Source organism: Bacillus rossius (genome assembly GCF_032445375.1).
Source record: "Bacillus rossius redtenbacheri isolate Brsri chromosome 4 unlocalized genomic scaffold, Brsri_v3 Brsri_v3_scf4_2, whole genome shotgun sequence".
In the NCBI taxonomy this organism is placed as follows: domain Eukaryota; kingdom Metazoa; phylum Arthropoda; class Insecta; order Phasmatodea; family Bacillidae; genus Bacillus; species Bacillus rossius.
This window is the reverse complement of record NW_026962011.1, coordinates 44,365,409-44,388,523: the sequence shown is the minus strand read 5'-3', so window position 1 is coordinate 44,388,523 and position 23,115 is coordinate 44,365,409. Positions and strand designations below refer to the sequence as shown.

The 23,115-nt window shown below is 44.8% G+C and overlaps 1 protein-coding gene across 1 annotated transcript in view; it reads right to left on the bottom strand.

Moving 5' to 3' along the window:
- Window positions 1-23,115, bottom strand: part of LOC134541869 (protein dachsous) — a 650,601-nt gene that overhangs the window by 85,464 nt on the left and 542,022 nt on the right. Inside the window, exons 8-10 of the mRNA XM_063385570.1 lie at window positions 20,148-20,371; window positions 18,645-18,831; window positions 16,300-16,729 (exon numbers count right to left, since the gene is read on the bottom strand). Of these exons, the coding sequence (XP_063241640.1) occupies window positions 16,300-16,729; window positions 18,645-18,831; window positions 20,148-20,371 (841 nt within the window). The remainder of the gene's footprint in view (window positions 1-16,299; window positions 16,730-18,644; window positions 18,832-20,147; window positions 20,372-23,115) is intronic.

Below are 23,115 nucleotides of genomic sequence, written 5' to 3'. Positions count from 1 at the left end.
CGTGAATCGGATTGTCGATGTCGCCACAGTGGATGGCGGAGAGGAACAACGACTAGCAAGCAAGAACACCCCGCCGCTTGGGAAATAAAATGATGTTAACACGAGTCTAAATCAGAATGCCCTTTGCGAGTTTCGTGGCGGTTCTTCTTGCAAAGGAATGATCGAACCATCTGGACTACGCCATATACACAAATAACAAGCTGAAATCGATAGGGAAATAAAGATCACAATACATATAGACACGTCACGTACTTTAAGCTCCGGAAGACTAAAATATTAAGAATTATTTAAGGCAGCCAGAAGAAAATAAAAAATACTAGGACACCTACATCAGGATAATACCTAGATCAAGAATGCCCATCAGTAACGGATAAATCTGTCGCCACAAACAAAAGAAAATTCTGGCAAATTTAACTCTCTATTTTAATTCGTAGTTCATCAGACATGTTGCATTATAAAAAAATTGTATTCGGGCTCCCGCAGGACTTTCGGCCCCGCTGCTTCCTTTCCCATTGTCAAAGAAAAGTAAAACTAAATCTATCACAAATCGAAATGCATCACGACAAATATTGATGTACACAGAATTTTTTTGTTGTTGTTAATGGAACAGAAATATTAATGTGAAATACAAATATTTGTAAGTTTGTAAATTTACATGAAAAAAACTACAAAAAAAATAGTGTTCGCAGTAATGCTGGGTTCGGATTCTTACCCGGACATTCATGCGCTGTGTCGTCCCAATAACTCCAATAGTTAAAGTTATTTGTAAATCGTTTCCTGAATAGCTTTCCTAATAAGTACAATAAAAGAAAATAAAGTCAAATTATTGAATATTCGATCATAATTCCATTGTTAAAAAAAATTATCATTGAATGAAACTTCAATTAAAATATAAAATGATGCATCAATTTCGTCAGAAATACTCATCTCGAAAAAGTATTAAATTTATACAATAATAACCATAGCCGTGTGTTGTGCAGAGTTACAATATCTTTCTTGAATCATTACACACCATTACTTGGAAATTTGTTCTTTTGTTTAAAAAAAAAAGACTAGCAAACGTTTTAAATTAGAGAACGAAAAGTAAATTTTATTTAGTCACAAATAACATTTAATAATTGATACTTGACGGGTATCGAGACGAAATGATGGGACGTTATACATCTCACACCAACGACGACGGCATGTAACATCCTCCTGCAGAGAAGCATCTTCACGACCCGAAGCAAAAAACAAAACAGCACAGTGATGCGCGATCGGATCGGGAATGCTTTACGACTAGCAGAGAAACAGTTGAACGACGCACCTGAACAGCACGCGGTAGGCACGCGCCGCGGATTTTCTCTCCTCCTCCCCCCCCCCCCCCCCCCCCCCCCGCCGCGAAGACACAGTCGGGGCGAAATCCGTCGTCCTTGACGTCGAGGCAGTAAACACAGAAACACACCCGAGCACGGCTACGTCGGCCCGACTCGCTCGAGAACAACGCCATTAACAATCGGCTCTGTTACGCGAGAGATCCGATCACTGGCGTAAGAAAATTGGCCTTTTCGACATTTGTTGGCGTTGTCGTTGGCGCGCCGCGGACGTTGAGTGCACTCGTTAACTGAAACAAGTTGCTTCCAGGGTATGTGGCGTGGAACAAAAAAAAAAGACGCCTCTAGTGTTTCTCTGTCCCCGGCGTCACAAACAATTGAACACAAAAAAAAATGTTTATTGTGCTTTTATGCACCCCTACATTTATGCTCCTGAGTAACTTGACTCTTAAAATGTTCAGTGCTATACACTGTTAGAATAGTTCAACTTACATTTACGTAGAATGCTGATCACAAATCATTCAGGTTTCTTCGTAAGTTTATGGGTACATTTACAAATTTACAGATACAGAAGTTTCTTACTTTGGAAATGAAATCACAATAATCATATTGGAGTATTAACAAAACCTTAAAAAACTTTTAAGTTCACAACAAAAATGACTCTCCTTCATTCTATGTGCATTCTTCGTTTAAAAGTCTACAAAATTACCGAATTTTTAACAGTGTAGATTTGAAAATTTAGAAATTTATGGCTGTTTAAATTTTATGATAATATTAATATTTTTTTTTATTTAGAAGGATTTATTTATTTGCAGTAGAAAGATGGTCTCTCTAATTTTAGGAGAAAAATTTATCCTGTGTTCAACCCATACTTCCATCGCGCAATGGGTTAAGTACTAACTTGTGTGCGAGAAGTTGTTGAGAGAAATCGTTACGACCATGAAGTATGTTTCTTCTACGCCGTGATGTGTCTTGTAATTTAAATGAAAAAACAAAAAAAGAATCACGCTCGAATAGCAACCAGTTTTAACGTTAGGACATTAATGATGTGGAAAATGTATATACTCCTTCAATTCATTTGCCAACGAGACATGGGCAATTCCAAGTTCTTGTGCCTGCAGTTACGTAGGCCTATAACAGTTCTGGTGATTCTGCCTCTTTTTCTTTGCTAACGCAGCGATCTCAGTCTAAGGTACTGACGCGCAATGCCGTTTCATCGCGGCTGAGACATTTCACTAACCAGTTGGTTGGCTCAAGCTCAATCCCACAACTGCACCTTTCGAAATTATAGTTAATTTGCGTACGTTTCAACGAATAATTTAACTCAAATAAGAGAAGATATGTCAGTAATTTCAAATAACTGAATATTCATGGAAATTCCACCGTATTTCGACTTCCGAATTGTATGCTTGGTTTTGAACAAAGGTAAAACACACATGTGGACAAAAGAAGGATGTTCTTACTGTACGCTTAGCCAGGATTTGAGTGTTTTGTTAATATACAAAGAACAATCTTTTGGATTCATGTTAAAAGTAAGTGAACGCAGAGACCGTAAGTTCACGAAGATAGCGGTAAATTGAAGAAGACCCCTGGATAATTTGCAACCAACATTCCTCGATAATTGAAGGTCAAAATTTTCATAAGCGTGAGCAATAGCTGGTGTTCACCTCAACTTATCACATCTCTGGGACACTCAGTCGCCCAGGAAACCCGTGAAAAGACTGGGGCCTACCAAACCCTGCCAACTCTCCAGCTAAAAAAATCCTTGATGCTCAGCATACAGGCGTAGGTAGATTTCGAAGTTCCTATTGTTTACATGGAAATATTTTGGAAACTTCTAAAAAAATCCTGGAACATGTTAAGAACTTAATGTAGCTGACATAACATCCTATATGTTCGTGAATATTAAAAAAAGATCGATTTAACATTTTCTCAAATTTAATGGAACAAAATTTTTTTTGAATGTTTTTTAACTTAATGCATCCAGCATTGAATGTCTTAAAGAATTTCATAATACGCCTAGTAAGGCAGTCTTTGATCTTCAAACGCTATTTTTCATCCCTTGCACTAATACGTGGTCGTATGATTTTTTTTGGACAAAGATTTAAGTTAATATTAAGACAGTAATTAATAAATTCCTACGAATTGTTACTTTATTTTAGTAATTTAATTTTTTAATTAAAACCCCTGTTTTTACGGCAATAGTTCGTTTCATCAAAAATTGTTTCAGACAAAAAGTGTTAGATAAACATAAAATTAATACACAATTCATACGATTTCAAAATTTGCCAAAGAAGGGAATTAAGATTTTATTTTTCCACTAATCCTTGTTTTTTCAACCCCTTGCAGTTATGGTTGGTCGTATCAAAAACTTATTTGGACAAAAGATTTTAGCATTAATCCTAAGAGTTATAAAACGTTCAATCGGATGTAATATTTTACATATTACGGGAGTTAGAATATTTTTTTTTAAATCCTTTCCCATTTCTACCCCTTTGGTAGCATATTGCCCAAAAACGAACTAGGCCGAGATTTTCCACTACTAGATTTTATGTATCAGTATGGAAGTGATTTGAGAAAAATTGCGACAGTTATCGTGTCCACAAAAATTATATGTAGGTATATATATAAAACATATATGTATATATAACCTTTTGAGTTTACGATGGTTTTTGGGTCTATGGACCATGAAACGAAAAACTATATAAAAAATTTCCGGAATTCGCACAAAGGTAACGGCTGCAATCTACCTACAAATCAAAAGAGACGAGGCTGATATATTGTGGTGACTTCATATCGTTCCAGCCCACCAATATAAATGCACCTAACAATCCTTTTGACACTGTTGCTGCCTGTTGCCGCAGATTGAAAGCCTGTGCACTTAGTCCCAGAATGTGCTGGCGCAACGTTCAGAGGAACGATCGTCAGATCATTATTGGGTTAAGATCATTGTATCGCGGTTTGAAGAGGAGAACGGTGCAACTGGCCATTAGGAAACCTCTGCACGGAACCTCTCATTTCATGACTTGATGTAAGCTTTTGGACATACGCCATTGCTAAACACATGTATGTCTGTAGAAGAAAACTACAAAAAACCAAAAGACAAAAAACACAAACTAAGCAAAAAAATTGCTGTTGTAAACAGGATATATATACCACATAATATTCCATAACAGGAACATGGTCAACAAACAAAGAAAAACAAAGAAAATTGGACTAAGAGAACGAAAAAAACGAAAAAAAAAACACAAATCATGAATTGAACCCCAAAAAATTCAGCACAACAGTTGAAACGAGACAAAAACACAACATAAAACGAGAAGACGAAACAAACACAATAGTTTTCCAGAACAGAAACGAGCGACGTTTCGGGAACTGCCATCTGTTCCCGTCCTCAGGCAGAGACGCACTTGGTACGAAAACGCATTTAATCTCATTTCATGGTATCAGCCCTTGGGCAGTTGAAGCTTTGAATATATATACTGTATAGAAGTCGCGAGTGGATAGGATTTACTCTACGTGTTTCAGAAGCGTATGATGAGCAGCTTGGGAACTTCACCGCTGCAGTGCGCTGCCGTAACGCCCTGTATCGTCTTAGTTGTTATTTACACGTTAGAGCGCAGCACTGTCGCCCGCTGTCATTCCCCGCACCCCCCACCTATCATTCACTGCAGCTCAAGTTCATTCTACGGGAGGGGGAAGGGATGTTTGAAGAGTTCGACACTTGTCCGCTAGGGACCACTACAAGTCGATGCCCTAGAGATGGTGGCGATTGCGGCGGTGAATTAACCAACTACCTCAAAACCGTATTATAAATTTTAACCTGGGCTGGCGACTTCTATACAGTATATATACTCAAAGGTTGAAGCAAGAGCGAACAGCGGCGAATACACGCTGAGCGTCAACGTCTTCGGGGTCCACGCGACGTCCACAGGCAGACTACCGACGCCTTGGGCGAATGCTCACGCCCCGTCTCCGTGACGTCACATGCGTGCGCGTGCGTGGCTTGCAAACGGCTGGAAAGAGACGCCGTGTCGCTATGCAGCTACGCCGCGGTCGTGACACAGCGTAAAGCCGCTGTGCGCCGCAGGGCATAAACACATCACGCAACGCAAGAGAGGACCATAGTAAAAAAGAGAGGGAGGCAAACGGAAAAATCTGTTCTACTACTCGGAAGAACACTTGCACCAGCAACCAAGATGCACAGCAGCCTTCGTGAAAAACACACCAAGTAAAACTTAAGAATTTCACAAACGATCTTCAGTTATTGAATAGAAGTTGTCAAAACGCAACAGACATGATGTGTCCCAGAATACCAAGGATAAAGTATGCAGTAGTACTACGCATGTGTATGAGTCTCAGGTAAGCTTTGTAATACCGATTTAAAAAGTAGCCTACTGTCTAAAAAGCTGCAGTAAATGTCGGATTGTAAGTATACTTACATTGCAAACGGACAGACCTAGAAAGACGTGTTTTAAACCGATTAACCCGCTATGCTTTTACCATAAAAACAATTTGTAATGTATTTTGAAAAAAAAAAAAATTAAATTACACACAAAAATCCCGTTTTAACTTTATTATTTGTTTGAAAGACTCTCGGCACTTATTCATGGGAAACAGAGTAAAGCATAAATTTCGATTAATGGGCCCGAATTCGTAGGCGCTTCTGCCCTTTTATTGAATAAAGAATGGTATCTAACATTTTATCTGCTAAATATATTTTTAAAAAAAATTAATCCCCCATCAACAGGACAGTGTGTGCCTATGAATTTGCCACTTGCAGTTAGCATAGTCTTGACACACTACGACGCGGCTGCGATGAAACTAGGTTTTTTCTTGTCGGCGACTTCAACGCTAGTATAGACGAGGAACCCAGTACACAAGACGCGCGCGTGTGTGTGTGATACGCTGTTATAAACCGGATGGAGTGCTCCTCTGCCTGTATTCTTTACACTCTGTAATCTTTTAATATATATACATATATATATAAACCCGTCCTGAGAAATGCAAACAGCGGCCCACAAAAGGCTTCGCCCCCCCCCCCCCCCGACCACCTCCTATACTAGTCAAATTTCTCCCGGGCCTTGTCACGGCGCGGCCGCCAAAGATGAGGGGGAGACGGCGCGACGCGTCCATCTTGAGACGGTAGAGGGGGAGGAGGGGGAGAGGGGGAAGCGATGGGAGGGGGAGAGGGGGAAGGCCCTGCCCGCCCTTCGCACACAGCTCTCGCGGCGCGGTACACGGGATTTGAATTAAGGACCCGCCAGGGGTGGGACTAGCGCCGCCGCCGGCAGACCGCCGGAACCCGGCCGCCTCCCGCGCGCCCGGACACCCCTCGCCCACACGCCCCGACGCGACGTCGAGTGGACGGGGGGACACACTCCCCGCGAGGCGAGGCGAGGCGATGGAGTCATCAATCAAATTATTATGTCAACTGGATTGATGGGACTTGTTGCAGCGAGAAGAAGTATCTTACCGGTTGTGTTCAAAAAGAAAAAAAAAATAATAATAAAACACCCACAAAGAAAATGAACTACGTTCCAGCACGTAGGCTGGAACTTCGATAAGTTTTTATTCCAGTTGGAAAACCAGCCGAGAAAAGTTATACGACAAACAAAATACAATACGTTAAAGACAAAAAAAATGTGTAAAATATAAAATTCTACTATTTTTTTTTTAATTTCATGTAAGTTAAAGTATAACATTTGCGACTCTTTAATTCTGGTCATAGGACTCTGCATATCTAATCAATCGATTAGACAAAACGAGAAAGAGAGAAAAGAGTGAGACAGTCACAAAACTGAACAGTACAAACTAGGAGTGTTGTTAAATTTTTGGCGTGGGCCATCGTTTTGTGACGCTAATAACCAACTTGCGAGGTCATTAATAGGTGGACGCATTTTTGCGAGGATAACCGTAATGGTATACGGTCAACAGATCATTTACAAGCGGGTGGTCACGAGATTAGTAACCTTAGCAGGGCATCGAATTACCGGGTAATAGTGGTATGAATGTCGCCGGAAGCGTGGACGTTGACATTAAGTTGTGGTTAAGCACATTCCGAGAGAGAAAGGAGAAGGAGGAAGGGGGCAAAGATGAAGATAAAAAGGACGGTGGGGAAAAAAACAAGGTAAAAGGAAAGTTAGGGGGGGGGGGGGGAGCATGTCTCTGGATCTAGCAGAAACGCTAACTAGGAACCCCCGGCAGGCGTGAATGAAGCTGTCCGTTTCCACGTCGTTGCCCCCGAGAGAAAACCGTTTTACCGGTTGATTGGCGATCGCCCGCCCAGCGAGAAGGAGGAATTGACGATTCCAGCAGCGCTTTTTTTTAATCCCCCTTACCTCGCCCGAGACTTGCCCCCTTAAACTCCTCCCCCATAACTCCCGTCTTCGTTTTAGGTCCGCTGCAACAGCGTTGAAATACAGGTCCTTATCGTGGCATCGAGACCTCGGGACACATGCCTGCCGCTGGCTAGCCCTGCAGCGCTCGTGAACAGAAGCTTGTTTTACGACGGCGAAAACAACCACCCACATCCTGCAGTGCTGGAAACCTAACAAACTCAGGCATTGAATAGAATAACTAGTTATTTTGTACTAAAAGCGGACATATAGCCATCTGAATAGCGCACAGTACCTTAGTTCGCGTGTTTGCGAGTCTTTATACTTCAAATTGTAATGTGATGGTAACAGTTGTAAAAAAAAAATATATTTTTTTTACTTATAATTATATCTGTGCAAATACACGTGACATGAAAATGTTTAGTTTCTTTACTGTAATAACTTTCTTTTTCCCCCTTAAGGAGGGTAGGTTCTAATTTATTTATTTTTATTTTTGTCTATTGACGTCCATGCGAAGATGGTTTATATGTACATTTTAAATTTAAACGTACTTTTATTTAAAATTACTCTATGTGTCTTGAAAGGATGTCGTAAAAAGTGCTAAGATTTCACGACCGAGAGTGTACGTCCGCTCAGGTTAGACGCACAGAGGTGTACCTAGCGTCGTGTCTACCAGCTGCCTCCTCTTGGCCGCCCCAACTCTCCTGCGCCGGCATCACCAATATTGACTTTTCTTTTAACCGTCCGCACACTGAACGTTTGTCAATATTTCCTCAGCTAAATCCCGACCACCTTAAACCCTTTCCCTCCGCCTCCCCTCTCCCTGCTGGCCAAACTCTGGCTTTGCGGCGGGCGCGCGGTGGAGGCGAAAGGAGGTGGTGGAAGCCAACGGAATCATTATCACCTCCGACGGCTAGAGCCACCCATCTTCTGCGACGCGGACGAATCAACACGGTGCGCGTATCCGTGTGCATACAGTGGGCCAACATCCTCACAAGAGAACATCTCTATTGTGCCTTTGCGAGACGAAACTATTTTTATTTTATTTGGACAACTTATTTACAAAAAAAAAAAAAAATCACAGCTAGAAAAGTTGAACAATTTCGCGAGAAACACTGAAAATTATCCCTGCGACTTTAACGTATCCTATTTAAGTCAATTTTGACGCTTCTAAATGGCACAGCCGAGGAAGCTTTAAGGGCGACTACAGCATGTGCAAAGCCTCTGCGTGCAAAGCGGAAATTTTACTGTATAGCTTGCTGTATGAAAATAAAGTATTTTATGCATTTAAATTGTGGTTAAGCCATCTAATAACTACTTTGCAAATGCCCGTTTCAACAGTTCCAACAAAAATTTCCCTTAAATGAAACCAGCGGAAATAAAAGGTACTTGTTAAGTTTCTTAAGCGGTATTCGAAACCAGACCTTGTAACAGTATGTTCAAATTTGCTTTGCGAGAACGGCTGGATTAAAAAAAAAAAGCATTTGTGTGCATTTTCACGCTTTTAGGTAAATGCTGGATTTTACACCACACAACTATGCACATAAGCTTTAAGGTGACGGAAACAACCATTTTAAATATGAGCTCCAAACCGAAGGGATCAAAGACCGCCGAGGACCTTAAAAGCCACTATGACCTTGATAAAAAAAATGTATGTTGGTTTTTGCGTCTTCTACACTGTGATGTAATTTTATCTGTAAATTGCACAACAATATCCAAGTAAACAGCAGTAATACTGAATGCGGATTCTCATCTGGGAATTTATGCTTTGTGTTGTCCCAGTACCTCCAATAGTTAAAGTTATTTGTAAACCGTTCATTGAATACCCTTTCCATTATGGACTGCGCATATTAATAAGAACGGTAAAGCAAAACAAAGTCTAATAGTAGAATATTCGATCATCTTTTCCGTGTTTGAAATAAATTATGCTTGAATGAAGCATGAATTTTAAATATTTGTAAGAAATGCTCAGTATTTAAAATATGCAAAAATAACCACAGCCTTGTGGTGTACACGTTTATAGTATTTTTCTTGTGGTATTTTAAAAAAACTATTTAGTGGAAACTTGTTTCCAAATGACTCTTCTGTGAAAGTACAGAGCTTTATTTTTTTTCCTGTGTGGAAAACGAGCTTTCTAAATCAGAAACTTGAGAAGCTCTTACGACGAAGTTCAGGAATTGTAGCGGAAGGGGGATCGTCCACTGGCCAACAGTAAAGAACCTCTCCCGTCATTCGCCTGAAGTGATCTCGCGAGATCAGGATCGCCGGGTCTGAAGTTCGGAACCCAGGTCCTCCGGAACTGTCCTCGTCGCTCGGGGATGGATTCTTCTCTCCCCCCCCCTCCCACCACCCAACCAATGTCCCGGGGACCGCCGACAAACGCAGGAACGCGGGGGCCGAGGTATAGTAATGGAAGGAGGAAGCGGTGGGGGAGGGGGCGAGGGGGCGAGGTCCTCGGACAACACGGACATCCTTGACGCTTATTGACCCTGCGCGGCCCCCAGGCCGACACGACGTCGAACCGAGAGTCATGCGCGCCTGTGTGCCGAACCAGGCGTTGTGCTGGTGTATACGCGGGAGAAGGGAAGAGGGGACCAAACATCTCCTGGGCAGAGGGAAGGGGGTGACTCTGAGCCCAAACACGCGGTACAAGCCCCAGACCTAGGGCACTGTTATATATAAAAAAGGGGGAAGGAAAAGGGGGGTCGGTTATCTCGGCAAACACGAGGAATTGCCCGAGCATTCTTCTTTGGGGATCTAAACCGACCGCGTTTTTGCTCTACCTCCAATTTTTTTTTTTTACTATTATTTATTTCCTTTCCATTTTTATTTTAAGAACCTTCGGGTCCTTTTGTCTCCAAACGTTTTCCTACCGTTGGAATTTCATTTCTTCCCATTTAAGTGTATCCGGGTGAGGTACGGTTTTTCAGGCAATTAAAGCCGCGAAGTTCATTCCGTGTTTACGCGTGCGCTACACTCACGCGAAGTATAATCAAACTGTGTGTGCCAAAAATTTGTACGATACCTAGGCAAAAGTAATGTTTTTCTCCTCCTCGTCCTTTCAACTCTTGCACCTTTTTGGACGCAGTTATGATGTTTTGACGTGATATATCCAACTGATTTACCGGCATTCTTGTTTTCTTCCCCGCCCTGTTTTCCTTTGATTCGCCGACTTTTTTTTTTTTTAACTACGAGCCATTAACCGTGACCTGTGTTCGGGTCGCCACCTCTGAACCTATTTTATTCCACACCCACCTCGCTTCTCGTGGTTTTTTTTTTCTATTCAGAAAGATACCAGAAACAACAATACGCGAGAGTTCTCCCGCCACTTCTCTTCTCTTTTGCACATTCACCTTCCTCGTCTTCGCCAGTTGTGCGACTTCCAAGGCTGGATGCCGGTCCAAGATCTCGGTGCCAATACGCGTCGCGATTCGGGCGAACAATTAATTACACCGAGGAAGTGCGTGGGTCGCTTGCATAGTAAGAAATATAATGATGTATTTTTTTCCCTGAATATATTTATTGTAATTCCAAAAACGTAAATTGTAATTTTGAAAATTAATTTTTCATCTGTACATTCAATAACAGTCGTGATCAATAATTTAATGTGTCCCCACCTTGGATGGAATTTAAAAAAAAACCACGCCCCTAAGGAATTTAAGTGAGGAACACATATCACGTATCCCGCAAGTCCGATGCTTCTCAATAAACGGGCGGTCATTATTTAACTACTTAGGACTCTGTGATTTGCAACCTCTTTATTAAATGGACGTCTACGATGTATGAAATTTTTTTTTCCTGCAGTGATAATGATACTACGACTCACAGAAAATAAAATGCAAATAAAAAAGCATTTGCAAACACGCAAAAAATGTACAAACTTTATAGTATGTATATTGCTGTGTACCCTGTTGGAAAATTTCCCCTTAAATTTACGAAGAAAACTGGTTATAAATTACTCAGGAATCTTCGTAAATTTTCTGATGTCTTCGCAAATTTTCCGGTTTTAAGTTTCCATTACTTTGAGCATGAATCCACAAGAATATACTTGGTGTATCAGCGAAACTGCAAAAACTTGAAAAATGTTACTTGGAAGAACACTCTTTATGTCTTCCACGGGCGTGTTTACCCTGTCTGTAACGAAAAAAAAAAAAAAAAAAAGAGCTCAAAAGTTTCAAACACGGCGTGGTTCATAACGTGTCGTCTGAAATTATTACGAAGAACTCTTTCGTTTACTTGAGGCGAATTTCTCGATATATTTTCTAACAGTGTACCTAGCGAACCACCTGCGCCGACGACATTCCTGCCCCTCGGGAACGAACACGTCCGTCGGCGGAGGGTGCGAACCGACCCGCGCCGAACAAAGCGAATCCCGTCGAAGGCGCGGCGTCCTGCTGCCGTGATTAATTACCGTCGCGGGCTAAGGCGGGGCGCGCCGAGGTCACCCGTGGCCCCTGACGACCTCGGTGCGGTCCGGCGGCACAGGGGCGTCGCTGTCTGGCTACCCGCCGTCAACACCCCTTCCGACACGTCGCTGTGTGGCGCAGACCCCCCACATCATTCTGTGGGCCCCGTTGCAAGAAGTCATGATGCCCCCCTACCTTTTTTTTTTAACAGAGATAAAAAAATTCTTTCTTTCCTTTATGTATATTGTTTTAGTTATATATATATATATATATATATATATATTTTAACAATTTCACAATTATTTTTAAAACACATTAAAACTAGTTTTAAGTCAGTGTTTCGATTGTCAACGTAAATTGATTTTGAAATAATGGCAAATAAATGAGTGTAAGTGTTCTGCACTGTCAAAATGGTGTCACGTCAATTGGTGGTGGTTTTGTTACCACACAGTTGTAGATTCAGACACGTTTTATGTACGCAACAGCATATTCCGAATAATATTACTCTGGTGTAATATTTCATCGGTAACTAAATTTAGGCCTTATTGTTTAATTGTTTTCTATGATTTATTTAAAATTGTCTACTTTTTTGTTTTAAGTTTTTTTTTCTTTCCTTCGCAGGCCCCCTAGACCCATGGGCCCCGTTGCCATAGCAACGGTAGCACCGGCCATGTGGGGGCCCTGGTGTAGCACCAGGTACAGGCAACCGTCCTGACACAGACGGCATGCGAGAGATTCCACGCGGAATGTTAGCGAAGGTAAAAAATCATCCACCGCCGTTTTTTATTGTTGTGGACACATGGAAATTAATTTTTAACTAACATTGACAAAGGCTTTATTCCGGCTGCTGGCACGGTTGTGATATCAGAATGGATATGTTATTCTCGGTAATGGCCCACATTCATGAGGCAGAATGGAACAACTAAGGCCAAAAATTTTCGTAACAAACACTCAGTATTATCCCGAAAAAATGTATTTCACGTATGCAAAAAAAAACCATTGGGCACGTGTTGTAATAAGTTACAATATTTTTCGTGAAGTATTACAAACTATTTCTTGGCAAACTGGTTTCCAAAGGTATATTTTGTAAGGGTACAGAATTTTTTTCTTTCCTTTGTGTGACAGATTACAGATGGGTAGTGTGGCTTTAAATCGCAATATAAACGAGTAATTTTTTTTTTACCACTCACCACTTTGAAAATTAATAAAATTTCAAATTTAGGACAAACAAAAATCTCAAGTTATACGCTCTTAATTGCTTCATGAATAATCAGGAAGGTGTTCCCAAAAAATAAAACCGCTGTTTGTAATTGCAGAACTTGCGAGGCCCGCAGCGGGCAGATACGCTGGCTCCTGTTTCGCCTCCTGAACGAGGCGGGACATCATCATCCGCAGCAACAAAAGAGTTGTCACTGCCCTCCCCTCCTCCTCCCACTCACCCCGCCTCGCTGAAGTCCCGGCGGCTGTCGGCCGCGATAATTTAGAGGCCCAGTCCCGCCCGATGTGGAGCACCGCTCTGCGGGCGCACTGCATCATCGGACACCGGACACCGGACAGACACCGGACACCTCGAGGCCAGTCCGTTCGCGGCGCAACGAATGAATGAATGAATGAATAAAGTGAAAGGATGGACGCCTCCGCGTCCACCAGAGTCTGCTGGAGGGAGGAGAGACGGTGAGATGGGGGCAGGAACAGAATGCAGTCACGAGGGAAACGGAGCACGAGGATAAAATCAACACCTGCTCATGGTAACGTCCGTCAAGTTTCCCACCAAAAAAAAAAATAATTCTAGTATTGACTCCGCACGGACTCGAATCCGGATCGCCTCATAAGGGCGAATTAAAAAAAAAACATGAAACAACTACCCCATTCTACTACCCCCATCATTCCACGGTGAAAATTTGCCAGATTCTTTACGGCAGATATTTGTCCCTACACAATGAAATAATTGTACCTGGTGATCACAAACGTCTTACGGTATGCAAAAAAAAAAAACAGACTGCAAACTATGGGACCAACAAGAATACAGAGAGCTTTGACAGCGACACAGTCAGCACTATGTAGGTCTTGACAGGTCCAAGGGGTGGAACCACTAAATCCTTGCCTAGGAACTTCTGATAACACTTTTAAATGGCTTAGATGAATTAATAAATGAATTTATAAACGAAATCTCATCGTCTCGTGCAAGGAAACGCAACGCGAAAACATCCCGTAACGCTCGCCGATGGTCACGAGGTTGCAAAGTTACCTTCATTTGAATGTGCTGCGTGGGGCCGGTTGTCGCAGGGTGAAGGAATCGAAGGGCTAATTAGCGAAGCTTCGAGGAAGAGGCGGTTGGGTTTGTCTGTGTGTGTGTATGTGTGTGTAAGGAGAGGGGGGAAGGTACGCGGAGGAGGAGTTGTTAGTTTATAATGAAACAATGGAAGAATAACGAGCCGGGGGCTGCCGGAGGGGGTCGCTTCTCCGCCGATGAAGTCACCGCCCGGTCTCGGAGACTTGAGTTAGTGCCGCCCCGAAATGCTGGCGTGCCGGAACTCGGTAACACTCCCGGAGGAACCTCGCGGCGATGTCTCCGCGCCGCATGTAACCTCCTCCTCCTCTGACGCCAGGGAGGATCAAGTCATTGCCCCCGCCACCTCGCACCCGGGACCCACTGGAGGGGGGGGGGGGTTCGCGGTGCCGGAGTTACCGGCCTACAACTCGCCCGTGATGGTCGAGAGCACGGAAGGCATCGGCCGAAGACGTCCGCCGTCGCCCACGATGCCGGAGATCCCCGGCGAGACAATGGGAGAGGAGGAAAGGAGGAGTCTAATGGGAATACCAGCAGGCGGTATAAGAGAGCGTCTCTACCGCGCCGAGACTTATTGTCTACAGCTGCCCCTGCTTTTCTTTCCGTGCGGTGTGTAGATTGAAACGTGTGTGGGTCGTGATTAAAGATCTGGAAGACAAAAGACAGTTGTTCCGTTCATGAACATAATCGTAATTTGAAAAATACCGAAGGAAAAATCTTTGCAAGTGCAACCAAGCAATGCCCAGCAGGACTTGGCCAAAGAATTATAAAGGGAGCACTATGCTATATAAGTTTTTGGGCTCGTTTTCGTTCTCCTGTTTGCGCGTTATTCGTATCTCCCGCCCAAAAATATAGAACCGAGAAGGATAAATAAACAAAAACAAAAAAGAGTACGTGTAACTCAGTACACGTGACAGAATTGAAACTGCTTTGCCAATTCAAACCTCATTTGGCCAAGTACGTATTATCTGTCCTTTTCGCGTCAGAAACAAAGATATTTCCCAGCGTGGGGATTCGTGGCGGTCGTTGCGGTTAAGCTATGGGTTTTCCCGGGGTACTTCTGTTTCCTCTCACTACCGAATTCCGTAAAAGATCCGTTCTCATTTCGTCACTTTTCATGCGTCCCTTACCACCTCGCTGCCGACTTGCCGTTAGTAAATGTATTCTGTGTTGCTTATAACCTTGCTGTCAACGCAATATTAAAAAAATTAATTTTTTTTTCATTAATTAATTCTGTGCCTCCATTATGACCCCACTGTTGATTCGGCCAATGGATTGGCCTCTACATCTTGCAATTTCAAAAATATTTTTGATCCCGCTTGCAACAAAGCTTCCGCGTTGAATTCTTTGGTTTGAAATGGCACAGGACTTAGCTTTAGCTATTTTTTTTCCAATGTAGTTGCGGTCGCCCAGGAGAAAGCTTTTTCTTTTCCCCCTTCCTGCAGAGCTTTTAGTTGCAACAATGTACGGAAGGTCTGGGAGGTGTGTTTATGCCAAAAATTTATTTATTTATTTATCTATCGTCTTTATTGGTGGCGAAGTTAAGGCGGTCAGCCTTTTCTTGCACTTAACCACTTTTCTGCAATTACATCAGCTAGTGGAATATTAATAATTAAGCATGATATAAGCAGATGTTGACTAAATATCGAGCGAACAAATTAAACTTTTTAAATAAATTTTCAAACATTAACTATTACATAAGATTCAACCATAACTAATTTAAAGTAATAAATTAAAAATTAAGCATAGACATACATAAAAAAGGAAAGTAATCGAACATACAGCAAATAGTATCAAAACCGGAAAAATGGGTGCTGCTACATTAAAAAACCAGTCACTCGCACATTCACACACAGATTCGAGCAGTGGGGTAGCGGTAGGCCTAAGCAGTTGATACAGACATTTGGGGGTAAACGTGTCAACAATGAGGGATCGCGGCACGGCGGACTCACCGGTGACTGGGTGGATGCTGAAGCTGGAGTTGGCGGGGATGAGGCTGTAGCGCACGGCGCCGTTGGGCCCCAGGTCGGGGTCCGAGGCGTCGACGCGCCCCACCCAGGCGCCGCGCGGCCGGTTCTCCTCCACGCAGAACTCGTAGCCGGCGCGCGAGAAGGCCGGGTCGTTGTCGTTGGCGTCCAGCACCGTGACGGACACGCGCGCAGTCGCCGACCCGGGAGGGCTCCCGCCGTCGGCCGCCAGCACGCGCAGCGCGTAGCGGTCCCGCGCCTCGCGGTCCAGCGGCCGCCGCAGGAACACCCAGCCGCTGTTGGGCGACACGCCGAACACCGCCGCCGCCGAGGAGTTGTCGTCGCCGGGCAGCAGGCGGTACGTGAGGCGCGCGTTGTTGCCCGTGTCCAGGTCCACGGCCGACACCTGCACCACCTGCGACACACAGCAAGCCGTCAACCTCCGCAGCAACTCAGCACACTCGCCGTCCTGCACCACCTGCGCCGCCGGCAACACGGGCACCCGTCAACACTCTTCGATCAACTCAACACACTCGCCACCCTGCACCGTCGGAAACCAGTGACGCAACAACAATGTAATGAGTGGTGTCCTCTACAGTATTCAGATTGAGAGTGAGAGAACAACATACCAAAATTATTCTAAGTATGTTATTCACCCCGAAAACATTAAAAAGAGTTAAGCATGTGTAATCTGAAGAAACTCAGGTGTGCACAATTGCTTTATGAATCATGTACAAAAATCTATGTAATAAACGCCAAAGGTTACGTAACAAACGATTAATTTACAACTCCGTACAACCAAGGGGCAGATCCAGGCTGAAGTGTCAGGGAAGGGCCAAATAACATTTCCTATTGCAATTTTAGTGCGTATAGGATTGAAATATTTAGTGCATTTTATTTGTGGTTCAAATACCATCCTGTTATCCATGGCATTGCATTGAATTAAGTTTGGTAAACTATGATAAGAAAGTAGTAGAAAATGCCGCGGACCAACCCCCCCCCCCCCCCCGGGCCCGGCGCGTTCGGATACAAACATGTATACAACACGATTGAAGTTGGCCTTGAAAATTTTAAAAAATATATCAAATTTTTGAAAAAATTCATCGACAGTAAAGTGACGACAGTTACGCTGTGTATTTATTTTTTAAAGATGGGCAGACACACACATCATCAATCACATTTAATCATATATAACCATATAGGCCTAATCTATATAAATAATTATAAATACATATAAAGGAATTATGCCCTTGAACCAAAATAAAATAATTAAATTTGCTGGCTGGCTGACAGAGACATCATCACCATCGCCAGTGGCGGACCCAGGGGGGCCTAGTACCCGAACTTGGCATCAAACAATTCATCGACAATAAAGTGACGATAGTTACGCTGTTTGTTTATTTTTAAAGATGGGCAGATGCAGGGACGTCGGAACGTTTTCATGAGTGGGGGGGGGGGGGGGGGGGGAGGGGCGAAAAGATGTATCACACTTACCTCAGTCCTAGAGCGGGGGGTCTCCCCGGAAAAATCTTGAAATTTTAGATGCAAAATTGTGCTATTTAATGAGTTTCCGAACCAAAATATTAAATATACCATTCCAAGAATTCGATGACGTAGTATGTATTAAATACCACTCTGACAGTAGATGTAGTACAATTTATAATAGGAATTTACAATCATTTTACAGTAAGTATATTGACAATCATAAATTTGAATTTTCTAATCAATGTGATCACCAATGCAACGTTTGTAACTGCTGGTTGAGAAAAATACTACTAGGACCAAACATTTATTCTTGGAAAAGGAGGAGGGGGGCGAAATGCTACTCTCGCCTCCCCCCCCATGCATAACAGCACGGGGGCGACTCGCCCCTGCTGAACCCCCCTGTTCCGACGTCCCTGGTTCTCTGCACATTAAACTTGAAACACTCCCATTCGTTTCCTACTTCTCCTATCATCGTCCTATCCTTAACAGAATAACACAGATTGGAAGAAGTTAAATAGCAAACACGTACGAAAGTTATAGTTAAAATAATCTCTTCGTTAAAGTAATAAACATCCTATTTTAATTAATGAGTGCAAATAAGAGTAAATTTATCAATTAAATTGTAGATTTCATTTCACACCTTCTTTGTATCCATGAAAAATAGTGATAATTCAATAAAAATGATTCAATTTTATTGATAAATGTATGCAATAATTTCATCAATGTTTTGTTATGACGTTGTCACGTTGAACTATCGTCCGTAAACCGACGTTACAGACAACCAATACAGACACACGCCATCACGGATGCGAGAAGGGCTGACGGCGGGGGACGGGGCGCCTCACCTGCGAGTCGACGGGCAGCGACTCGAGCACGCTCACGCTGTACTCGGCGCGCTGGAAGACGGGCGGGTTGTCGTTCACGTCCTGCACCTCCACCACCACCGTCAGGTTGGCGGACCTGGGCGGCTCGCCCGAGTCGGAGGCCACCACCACCACGGTGTGCCTCTGCGCCGACTCGTAGTCCAGCGGCCTGGCGGGGGAACAACCACCCCCCCGTCAGCGTCCTCCTCCCCTGCGGCTCCTTCCTCGCAACAGCCCGTCGTCGTCCGTCATTTTGGTTCTTTAACCACCCCCTCCCCCCAAGAGTAACAGAAGACCCCGGGGAAAATTCCTCCCCATGCCCCGAACTCACGGATACACAAAAAGCCTGGTTATTATCCATAACTCGCAATTAGTGGTTTATTGACCCTCTGAAACACCTCCCCCCCCCTCCAAATCCAAGCTAACCCTTTATAGTTAAAATATAAAAATATTGTTTTGTCAGAGGTTCCTTATACGTATGCAAAATTCCAACACAAACGGACGTCCATAAGTGGGCAAAAATTGAACGGATAGATTTTATTACATAGTCCATTCATACATAAGTACAGGTAAAAGCGTGGTAAAAAAAAAAGGTTTATAGCGAAATTCTCATTCTCAACCACCTTCAGGCGAGGACAAACATTTTTTTTGCAATGACTGACTTTTTAACAATTATTCCTAACTTCCTCCAAGGTTCAATCCTTTCCAAAACACAAACTAAACATTGCCAGGTTTAAGATGAGAAACCTTCTTTTCACAGACGAGAGAGTCCAAACTCCCGATCGTGCATCTTCGGGGGTTTTTCTTTTTGTTCATTGTAAATAAATATATGGCGGTGTTGATAAAAAGGATACTGATGGTCAATTAGGTTAGGTTAGCTACATTATAAATACTTTAAAACATTGTGGACGGTTGATTTGGTTAAGATAGCTACATTAAGAGGCCACTCCAGTGTTTCAGGGGCACTACGCAACCCGCGTTAACCTCATAAGATTAAATGCTATTTTCATTTTGCTTATAACTAATTACCTAATATAGATTTCGAAATGATTTTTGCTTGATATGTAAGACAATGATGCTCTTATCAAAGCCCCTTTCTTCAAAAACGACCATAAATTATGGTTCAAACCTAGACAATACACTTATGCATGTTAGTAAAGATTAGTATAAAACCATAATTTATGCACGTTTTTTAAGAAAGGGGTTTTGATAAGAGCATTGTTGTCTTACATATCAAGCAAGCATCATTTCGAAATCTATATTAGTTAATTAGTTATAAGCAAAATGAAAATAGCATTGAATCTTATGAGGTTAACGCGGGTTGCGTAGTGTCCCTGAAACACTGCAGTGGCCTCTTAAATATACGAGAAAAAAAAGCATGAACTTCGGGGAACTTCGGGTTTCGGCTCTCTCGTCCACCGACTTCGACACTGGAACACGTGTGTGACGGCGCCTGAACGGTTGCAGAGGCTGGGGCGGTCTCACCTGAGCAGCACGAGGTGTCCCTGGCGGGGGTCCACGCCGAACAGACCCGGCCCCGTGGACGCCAGGCGGTAGCGCACTGCGCCGTTGCGCCCAGAGTCGCGGTCTCGCGCGCGCGCCGAGTACAAGGGCGCCCCCAGGCGGGCGTCCTCGGGCACCGACACGCGCACGGCGCGCGAGTCGAACTCGGGCGAGTTGTCGTTCACGTCCTCCACGGCGATGTGAACCTGCGCACGGGGTCGCATAGCCTCCCGCGTCACCACATCTGCCCGGTGCAGCCTCCACCACCAGCTCCCGCGTCACCACATCTGCCCGGTGCAGCCTCCACCACCAGCTCCCGCGTCACCACATCTGCCCGGTCCGTCCTCCACCACCAGCTCCCGCGTCACCACATCTGCCCGGTCCATCCTCCACCACCAGCTCCCGCGTCACCACATCTGCCCGGTGCAGCCTCCACCACCAGCTCCCGCGTCACCACATCTGCCCGGTACGTCCTCCACCACCAGCTCCCGCGTCACCACATCTGCCCGGTGCAGCCTCCACCACCAGCTCCCGCGTCACCACATCTGCCCGGTGCAGCCTCCACCACCAGCTCCCGCGTCACCACATCTGCCCGGTCCGTCCTCCACCACCAGCTCCCGCGTCACCACATCTGCCCGGTCCATCCTCCACCACCAGCTCCTGCGTCACCACATCTGCCCGGTCCATCCTCCACCACCAGCTCCTGCGTCACCACATCTGCCCGGTCCATCCTCCACCACCAGCTCCCGCGTCACCACATCTGCCCGGTCCATCCTCCACCACCAGCTCCCGCGTCACCACATCTGCCCGGTCCATCCTCCACCACCAGCTCCCGCGTCACCACATCTGCCCGGTCCGTCCTCCACCACCAGCTCCTGCGTCACCACATCTGCCCGGTCCATCCTCCACCACCAGCTCCCGCGTCACCACATCTGCCCGGTCCATCCTCCACCACCAGCTCCCGCGTCACCACATCTGCCCGGTCCATCCTCCACCACCAGCTCCCGCGTCACCACATCTGCCCGGTCCATCCTCCACCACCAGCTCCCGCGTCACCACATCTGCCCGGTCCATCCTCCACCACCAGCTCCTGCGTCACCACATCTGCCCGGTCCATCCCCCAACACCAGCTCCTGCGTCACCACATCTGCCCGGTCCGTCCTCCACCACCAGCTCCCGCGTCACCACGTCTGCCCGGTCCATCCTCCACCACCAGCTCCTGCGTCACCACGTCTGCCCGGTCCATCCTCCATCACCAGCTCCTGCGTCACCACATCTGCCCGGTCCGTCCTCCACCACCAGCTCCCGCGTCACCACGTCTGCCCGGTCCATCCTCCACCACCAGCTCCTGCGTCACCACATCTGCCCGGTCCATCCCCCAACACCAGCTCCTGCGTCACCACATCTGCCCGGTCCGTCCTCCACCACCAGCTCCCGCGTCACCACGTCTGCCCGGTCCATCCTCCACCACCAGCTCCTGCGTCACCACGTCTGCCCGGTCCATCCTCCATCACCAGCTCCTGCGTCACCACATCTGCCCGGTCCGTCCTCCACCACCAGCTCCCGCGTCACCACGTCTGCCCGGTCCATCCTCCACCACCAGCTCCTGCGTCACCACGTCTGCCCGGTCCATCCTCCACCACCAGCTCCTGCGTCACCACATCTGCCCGGTCCATCCTCCACCACTACCTCACTTGTGCACGTGGCGTTAAACCTCTTTACTGAGGGGGCAACAATCTTCGAGCGTTACGAACGTTCCGATCGAACGAGGGGAATAGCTAGGCACGTGGTGGGGGAACCGGTAGAGCAGGGGAGTGTCAGCGGCGACGCCACTCCAACGCTTGCACTAGCGGTCGAATGGGGAGTCAGCAGGGAGAGGGGGGATATGAAAGTAGCATAGCATAACTAGGGACCGGAAAAATTCGCGGGTTCAATGACCTGTAGGATGCACTCCATAGTTCTACGCACACTCGGTCAAATGCAACCCATTTATTGGCTGCTGTCTTGTGAGGCGTCCCAACGTAGCAGCCTGTTTTTCGATAAAGCTTTTGTGGGATGTTTCTCATTGGCCCAGAGTCGTCCAGGTGAGTTGTGAGCCAATAGCAGAGGCAGCACTGAGGTATAACTATTTGTATTTTAGCCTATCGCGAAATGAATTCGCCAATTTTTCCGGTCTCTAAGCATAATATACTATACTTAGAGACAGGAAAAATTCGCGGGTTCATTTCGCGATAGGCTGGAATCCAAGTGCGTGTAACTTATTGCAACTTCAGTGATTGGAACACAGTTTGCCTGAAGGACTGTGAGACAATGAATGACCCTCAAACGTAAGAAGTATCGAATCATAATCATCCCAGTTAGCAGGTGTCACGAGTCAGTAGCCAATGAGCTGGTGTAATATTCCCGCGTACATAGAGGATCGTGGAGTCCATGCTAGAGGTAATTCAAACCGCGAATTTTTCCAATCTCTAGCTATACTATACTATACACTAGTTGTAACGGCCGGAATGGGAGACGGCAGGGGACTGTTAGGAACGACGCAGCAGTGACGCTACGGAATTCTCGTACCACTTAATTTGTTTGTCGACTCCTCAGCTGACGATTAACGTTGCCATTTGTCTTTTATTTAATTTAAATCGTGTGGAAAAGAGTTGTTGATTTGTGAAACTTTAGAAAATAATTATAATTAATTTTTATGTAAGTTTTTTTGTTTCTTAATGAAACTGAAAATACGTAGGTAAAATCAAAGACATTTATAAATTTGTACATTTATATAAAAACAACTTTATAACTACAAGATAGTTTTCGCGGTAATATTGGGATCGGATTCTTACCCGTGTGTTTATGGTTTTTGTTGTCCCAGTCCCTCCAGTAGTTAAAAGTTATTTGTAAACTGTTCCCTGAATAGCTTTCCAGTATTAAATGCGCAAATTAATATGTATAATAAAAA